This window comes from Pterocles gutturalis, unplaced genomic scaffold (genome assembly GCF_000699245.1).
Source record: "Pterocles gutturalis isolate BGI_N339 unplaced genomic scaffold, ASM69924v1 scaffold12757, whole genome shotgun sequence".
Lineage (NCBI taxonomy): Eukaryota > Metazoa > Chordata > Aves > Pterocliformes > Pteroclidae > Pterocles > Pterocles gutturalis.
The window spans coordinates 49,733-57,939 of record NW_010115495.1 but is presented as its reverse complement, the minus strand read 5'-3'; the positions used below and the strand labels follow the sequence as shown (position 1 = coordinate 57,939).

The following is an 8,207-nucleotide window of genomic DNA, read 5'->3' as shown; positions in this document are numbered from 1 at the left end:
AGCCGGCCATAGGAGTGAGCAGGGGGCCCATGAGCGCAGCCCAGTGTCCAAAATGGTGGGAGAGGCTCAAAAAAGCCTGACATGAGGGAAAACAATGTCTCTACAGGCTCATGCAAGCAGCTAGAGCCTAACCTGGCACTCTCTGGCCCTGGTGCCGTGGCCAGGGCAGGGGGAAGCAGCCGCCATTTTGGACTCCCTCAGGGGCAAGGTGCCAGGGCCTGGGGAGGCTCAGCGTCCCGGCAGGGCTGACTTCAACCCCTCCAGGGTGGGGACTGAGCAGATAAAAGCTTATTACTGTTCCCCTGGGTCGGCCCTCGGCTGTCTCTACAATGAGGGGTGTTAATGTTGACCACAGACACGGTGGTGGGAGTGCAGCCCATGTGCCCCTCAGGACAGTGGAGGCTGCTGCCTGAGGGTCAAGGAGCTTTCGTTTCCCCCCACCTCCAGAAAAGTGAGACTTGGGCATTTAAACTGTTGCTTCTCCAAATGTGCCCCCAGGTGCTCCCAGACAAGCTCTGCCCCACAGTTCACACTGTCTAGGTCACCTTCTCCCTTTCCTTCCCCACAGCTCCGTTTCCCCCTGCCTCGCCCCAGCCTGCCCCATGTGCAACTCCATCCCAAAGGCGGGGTGCCCAGTGTGAGAGACCCTCCCCTGGGCAGGCAATGGGGCACAATGGAAGGGAGAAGGGACACAGGATCCTGATGGGCTGCAGGATCCCACTGGGGGATGGGTGCCATACAGCCTGTCCCTGTTGCAGGGAGATGGAGGGTGTCCCCAGCACTGCAATCCGAGAAATCTCACTGCTGAAGGAGCTGAAGCACCCCAACATAGTCAGGTAAGACCTGGATGAATCCTCCCCTCCAGCATATTGATGAGCTCCTGTTCATCCCCACAGGGAGCTCTGGGTACAGGCAGCAAGAAGGGCCTCCCAGTCCTTCCCTGACTGCCCAGAAAGGACCAAAATAAACAGGAAAATGCAGGAATCACTTGCACTTACCAGGTTTGCAGCAATAGGCCACAGCACTGCCATTCTACTTCAGCAACACAGGCTGATGCAAGCTGCTGCTGCCTTGTACCAGATGCTGCTTTTATATCTGCCTCTCTCTGCTCCAAAGGAGGCACAAAGCAGAGGCATCTGTGGGAGGAGGGATGTCTGGGTATGTTTGGGCAAAGGTCTGGAGAAGGTCTTCCCACACACTCTAGAGGAGACTAACACTCCTGCATAGCATGGATTCCCACACAAAGGTACTGAGAGATGTGCTTGCACTTCTTTTGCAGGCTCCTGGATGTCATACACAGCCAGAAGAAGCTCTATCTGGTGTTTGAGTATCTGAATCAGGACCTGAAGAAATACATCGATTCATCCCGAACTGGAGAGTTTCCTTTAAGCTTGGTCAAGGTACAGTGTGGAAGGAGCGCTAATAGGCAAGGCAGAGAGGGTGTCCTTGCTGCCTTCAGTTGGGCAGAGCCAGCACTGAGCTGCTCTTACCCAGACTGCATCTGGAAGAGATTCATTCTTGGCTGTAGGCATTCAGCCTCTCAGATCTGAAACATTTCATCTGGGAAAACCTCCTGGCACTATTGCTCAGCACATTGGTTTCCCAGCTGTTTCCAGGTTCTTCAGCCCATCTCGCTGCAGAACAAACTGCTGTTAAGAGGACAACTGAGGGATCTATTGCTAATTGCCTTTGTACAGAGTAATGGATGGGTAGACTCCTGCTTGAACTGGAGTCTCTGCACCCGTGTAGGGTGGGAGAGCAGTTTGTGTGCAGCTCTGAGTAGTGGCTTGCAAGGCTTTTTTTCCCATTCTGCTCTGTAAATGGTCCAAAGTGTGTTGGTTCACACAACCCAGCCTTCAAAGTGGTTTCATTGTGGCCTTGTCTGAATTATTTTCTCTCCTTAGAACTACCTCTTCCAGCTGCTGCAGGGTGTGAGCTTCTGTCACTCGCACAGAGTCATGCACAGGGACTTGAAGCCGCAGAACTTGCTCATTAACGAAGCAGGAGCCATCAAGTTGGCTGATTTTGGACTGGCAAGAGCTTTTGGAGTCCCCCTGCGCACATACACTCACGAGGTATTGTTGGGGCTGTCTGCCACCTGAGGTTGGGGTACGTGATCTATAGTGGGTGAACAACAGCAGGATCAGAAGTTACTCATCCATAGCTGAGGCACAGCTGTGCCCAGGCACGTGCTCTTAACCTAACTCACAGCTGAGGGGGTACCTTGTGTCCCCACAGAGTGTGCTGACTGCTTCCACCCTATCCTGCCTCCAAGCTGGGTTCCCACCTTCTCTGCATAGGATATATTTATTTGTTCCAGGGAGTCCTATTCAAGAATGATCTGTTGATCCCAATCTTGCTGTCACTAAAGGCGTCTCTTAATTGAGCATGGCATTGTCACCATCTGATTTGTACAGTCACTGCATTACAGCTGAGAAGAGGGGAGCCCATGCCTCTAGTTTCACCCAGGGAACCTAGACAAAGCTTGTTTGTTGCTTCCTTACCAGGTGGTGACTCTGTGGTACCGAGCCCCTGAAATACTGCTGGGATGCAAATACTATTCGACCGCTGTGGATATGTGGAGCATCGGCTGCATCTTTGCAGAAATGGTAGAATGGGTTTAAATAGTCTGTTTCATGAGCCGGGAGGACACAGATGCAATGGGAAGAGGGGAAGGAGGGTCAGGATGCAAAATCTGTGTGATGCTGTGGTCCTACCCTGTGCTGGGGTGTGTATTGTGGAAAGTCCATCCTGAGGGTTAGCTGATCCTTAGCTGTGGGCTCAAAAGGAAATCTGTCTCCCTCAGGGGTCTGGCAGAAGGCAAAGCAGCTGCTGTAGTCCGGCTGCAGTTCCAGGTACATGGGAATGTGACGCCTCTCCTTGCAGAAGGGGTAACTTTAGTCTTGGTGGCGCAGCATTGTGATCCTGGGAGGAGATGAGGCTCTTGCAAATGTCCCCACAGTGGGCTGAAACGAACCAACACTCTCATATCACGGCAGTGAATCTTCTAGGGGTCCGTACTCTGTTTTGAAGAGCTCTTGTTACTCCTGCAGTGTCACAGCACTGTCCCTAGCTCCCAAAGCTCCCGAGCTGCAGATAGACAGAGCCTGGGTAAGTAGGCAGGGAGGGAGCTAGCCTGAAAGAGTGGATGTTGGGAAAATGGAGACAAAGAGGGATAAGGGACTGGCTGAAAGAGAGAGAGCCTAAGGGGAGCATGGGCCATGGAGAGGAGCTGGAGACAAGCAGACACCTGTGACTTTCCCAGGTGCTGCCTGGCAGAATCACTGCATTGTAACTGCCCTGGTCTGTGCAGGTGGTTCCCTCTACTGGGACAACAGGTTGCTTGCAGAAGGAAATAAAGCACACAACTGATGGAAAGGTGGGAACTGGCTGCTTTTTCTTTTTATTCCCCAGGTGACCAGGAAGGCCCTGTTTCCAGGAGACTCTGAGATCGATCAGCTCTTCCGGATCTTTCGCACCCTGGGCACTCCCACTGAGGCGACCTGGCCTGGGGTGACCCAGCTGCCTGACTACAAGCGGGACTTTCCCCGGTGGGCAAGGAAGGAGATGAAAGAAATTTTTCCCAACTTAGATCAAGACGGTAGAGACTTACTGGTGGTGAGTGAGGGCTCAGAACAAGACCCGGGGACATTCAGGACTTTTTCAAACTGGACAAAGAATAGGCATATTTGGGACTGATCTACCCAGAAGTGCATTAGCTGATGTGGCTTGAATGCTCACCTCTGCCGTTGCAGAAACAGCCCACCATCGAACAGGGCTTAGTCCTGGCTCTGGAGTGGTGCTGTCAGTCAGTGCAGATTCCTCTAGGAAGCCACTGCATGGAGGTCAAGAAAACCTCTCTAGTATAATCCTCACAGTATCTTCAGTTGTGGGTTACTCCTGAAGCTCGGAGAGGGGAAAAGGCAGAACCAACATCTGCACTGGGCCTAGCTGCGTGCAGGTGCGATCGATCTGGTTTTTCAAATCCTAAATCTGCTGGGTTTTTCTCTTGGCAGCAATTGCTCCTGTACGATCCCAGCATGCGCATCTCAGCCAAGGCAGCCCTCAGTCACCAGTATTTCTTCTGGAGAAGCCCTCTGAGCACTGAAGAGCGGCGTGCGCTGCAGAGACACTGCAGATGAGAGGACGCAGCTCTCCTCACGCACCTGCACCTCCGGGCAGCAGTACAGAGCCGGCTTTGGGCACGTGGCAGGAGGCTGGCTGGGATCCGAGGTCTCACTTCTCTGGAGGAGCCTGGAGGGGGTCATTCTTGCATTTACAGACTCTCAGCCTGTTGCTGAGACAAAAGTTTGTCTGGGTTACAGCCAGTAGAGCTGTTTTGAAGAGCAAAAGGGTGCAGGGTATTTGTCAGCATAAAACACTGAAATGTAGGTGAGAGAGTATGTTTCAGAAGTTTGTCCTTGCCTCAGTCAGCGAGATAGGGTGACACACAGTGATTTCTGTCTCTCCAGCACTGGAGATGTCGGTCAGGGATGTCGGTGGCAGTTTCTGACACCAGGGCGTGCTGGAGCTCCACTTGGGGTAGGGGAGCGCTTCTCTGCTCAACCCTTTGCTGCTATTGTCAAAGACTGGGCTTTGTCAGCATTAGACAAATTGTTTAATCTGAGCTGTTTAACAGAGCGGACGTTCTGCTGTTTCACAAGCTGAAGAGCACTATCAGGTGTCTTAATTCGTGCCTTAGCTCAGACTGAGAAGCCAAAAGATACCGTTAGCATAAAGCACTTGTTGCATACGGCTGGAAACAGTAACAGCTGAAAAGCTGGCTTTCCATCATCGGTCCAGATGTTCTGCTGTTTCCTTCACTTTATTGTCTTGGAAATGTTTTTGCTGCTCTAATGTTTGCAGAATTGTCACCGACTTTTGGTGTGGTTTTGACATCTTTGTTTCTTTTCTTTCAGTACAGAAAAAAAAATAAAGGCTTGTCATTTGTTCAGAGACCTCAGTGTTTATTGTTTGGCACGATGCATTGGGCTAGTGATGCAGGACAGTCCTGCATCTGGCAGGTCCCTTCTTCCACAGAGCTATCTCCCTTCCTCCTCTCCTGCACTCTCTCTTTTATCCTTTCTGGCTAAAATCCTTCACCGGTGCAGAGATGTACTCTCGATTCTGTTGTGGAACAGAACACAGATGGTTTGCAGCCCATTGCTGTCTCTGTAGGGTAAGGTAGGCTTTCTTTCCATCAGAGGTGGCCACAAACAGTTCAGAGTTATATTCTACACACTTAAATACTCAAAAGACAGATTTTTAACTTAGGGAATCCAAACTTCTCCACTCCTGTTTTTCATGCACGTGCACACATGCAGTAACTATGAACCCAAGCACTGATTTCAGCACAACCTGACAGCTCTCCAGAGCTATCACATTCCTGGAGTTTCACGACAGATAAACAATGCAGTAAAGGAGAGAGGCAGCTGCACTCACAGCTGTAGCATAAACCTCCCTCCCCACCTACTAGATACCAGAGAATTGGCACAGGGGAGAGAAACCTTTAGAGCTTCCCCTGAAGAAGCCCCTCGCAGCCCAAGACCTACCTGTCTAAAGCCAAGTTCTGTTGCCCTTCGGCTTCATCATTCATTCCTTCTCCCCACCCAACAAAAGGCAGCGGGTGGCTCTGCTTGATTCCTGACATCAAAAAGACCTTTGTCACCCCTAATGCAGAGCCACACCTCCTGACAGATCCCCGACAGTGAAACCCTGGAACCTGTTGCTCACCTCCCTCCGGGCCACCACGCCACGGGGCTGTGCTTCCCCAGCAGGTTTAGAAGCCACCAGGACCTGGGGAGCTCATTCATCTCTGCAATTTGTACAAACTCGGGTTTTTGGGGTGGGTGGGGGTTGCTTTGCTTTTGAAGCTGTTGTTAGGAGGGGTGCTGGAGTGGCTGCCTGGAAAAAGCTGACCTGCTGCTGTTTGGGAGGGAGGGTTTTACGATTGAGCTTGGAGCTGGGCTCACGCAGCAGCCTCAAGACCCATATTGCAGGACAATTGAAGCCCTGCTGTGCTCCTGCAGGACCTCTGGTCCTCCGTATGATAACACCCAGCTCGCAGGAGCACATTTGTGAGACATGGATGAATTCTGCTGTGGGAATCCTTTCCCTGCCTTTGTATACATGTTTTAAAGTCGGTTCATTTTGTACAGACAATGCTCTGTTGTTTGCTCTCTGCAAACAAATGCTCGTGTTGTACCAGACAAGCTGTTTGCAGAAGAGTTGTTTTTTTAAAAAAACTGCATTAAGAAATAAATACCAAAGACATTAATCCAGTCCAGAAACATAAATAAAAATACTACAGCTCATCTAACCTGACTAAATGAAACAACAAGCTGAATTTCAAATGTTTATGACCCAGCCCACTGCCAGCAAAGGGAACTATGTCGAAATAACCGCTCTGGGAAAGCCACAATGCAGTGCATCATCCTGTACGCGAAAAGGGAGGAAAAGCTCTACCTGGCTCCTCCCAAGCAACTCACAACCCTGCCAGAGAGCTGGGCTCTGGGGAAGCCCCAGGGCTGTGTGGTGCTTCCTACGGACACCTCAACAGGACATCATGCGAGCTGCTTTCTGCAGAAGAGGACCACTTGGTAAGAAAGAAAAGGATTTTTTAGTGTTGGGTTTTTTTTTTTTCAGAAACAAAAGGCAGACCAGCCTTTAAGGGAGACTGCTCAGCTGCCTAATCTCCTCTTCATTCCTTCACCCAGCCCAAAATAAATACCTCCCGCCACGCAGTCAGGGAGCACTTCATCCAAAATGATTAACTGACTGCCTGATTCCCAGAACTCCAAGTTCCTTAGTAACAGAGCATTTCCCAAAACTATTTAATCAGCACTTCAGGAAAGAGTCACCAGGTGAACATCACACTGCTTTAAAAACCACGCACGGTGTTATCTCATTTGCACCCTTGAGGAGAGCAGCCCTGCAGCCCAGCACCCTGCCCCAGAGCCGGGCGAGGGGAAGACTCACAACAAACTCACCTGTCTGGCAGAGCCAAGCTGCAGAAAAGGTGACAGCCCCGTTGCGGATGGATCCTCCCTGCTTTCAGCCAGTGGAGGAGAGCAAAAACCAAAGCACAGCAAGGCTGCTCCCAGCAGCTTTGAAGAGCTGGGACCCAAGGACTGCCAGCAGCCTCCTTGGTTGGCTGGGTTGTGAGTCTCACCTGGCTGCGCCCCTGTGCTCACAGGGTGCTGGGTTTGCCCTGGCAGGAGGCCAGGCCAGGGTTTCTCCCCTGATGTGTCCCCTCGTCCATCACAGCCCAGCTCCAGTCCTTGCTGCTAGCCCAGACCCGCCAAGAGGGCGACGCAGAGTGCCCCATGGGCCAGCAGTGCTCTACCAAGAGGAAACAGGCTGGGAACGGATGCTCTAGGGTGCGTGGAACAGTTTTCCCCACTGTAAACCAACAAATTCCCCTGTATTGATCGTGGCAGCGGAGAAAGCCACGGATACCAGCCATAGGCCTGACAATAAACACAGACCCTGCAGAGCATGGGACAGAACCTGGGCAGATCTCGGACTGGAATCTTGGCATTTCCACAGCTCAGCTCAGATTGTTAATGCTGAGCCACTACCTACCAGCAGGAAGGTAGAGGGACCTGTAACTGTGCTGAGCTTGCCAGCGTGGGAAGAATTTCTTCTTGGAGCCCAGACTTCACATGCCAGCTAGGCTGTATGGCAATAGAGGCTATGCTGCTGCTCTGATGGGTGAGAAAACCTCTGCACTTACGGGGTTTTTGGGGGGTGTTGCATTTTCCAAGCAGCAGCAAAGCCCTTGAGAGAGGAGGAAGAGCAGGTCGTGGCAATAGAAAGTCCTATTTCTCATCCCACAAAGCCAGGGGATTCTGCATAACAGGGTAGAGACTAGGGAAGAACATGTAATGTCTCACCTCAACAGGGGCATGGGGGAGTTAGGAGTTGCTCATTTCAGCGAGGGCTGAGCACTGGAAGTGACACAGCGGAGTGAAAGCTTGCCTAAAGAAACAGCAAGTGCAGATCTGCAGGTACTGCCGGGTGGAGCCTGCAGCCAAGACCAAGGGCTGTAGAAAGCAGTTTCACATCCCTGTTTTCTGCAAGCATCAACCTGCTACTAAAGATCAGCCCTTCCCTTGCAACACACCTGCCTCTGCACAGGTACAGGAAAAGCCCCAAAAATCATCTACTTCAACAGGGTTTGGTTTTGCTTGGGGCTTGGCTTCTGC

At 51.6% G+C, this 8,207-nt stretch overlaps 1 protein-coding gene across 1 annotated transcript in view; it reads left to right on the top strand.

Moving 5' to 3' along the window:
• CDK3 (cyclin-dependent kinase 3) overlaps nucleotides 1-4,142 on the top strand; it is a 4,491-nt gene extending 349 nt beyond the window's left edge. The window contains 6 exon segments of the mRNA XM_010075202.1: nucleotides 759-836; nucleotides 1,280-1,400; nucleotides 1,905-2,075; nucleotides 2,508-2,609; nucleotides 3,415-3,618; nucleotides 4,017-4,142. Of these exon segments, the coding sequence (XP_010073504.1) occupies nucleotides 759-836; nucleotides 1,280-1,400; nucleotides 1,905-2,075; nucleotides 2,508-2,609; nucleotides 3,415-3,618; nucleotides 4,017-4,142 (802 nt within the window).
• Nucleotides 4,143-8,207: the final 4,065 nt, after the last annotated feature.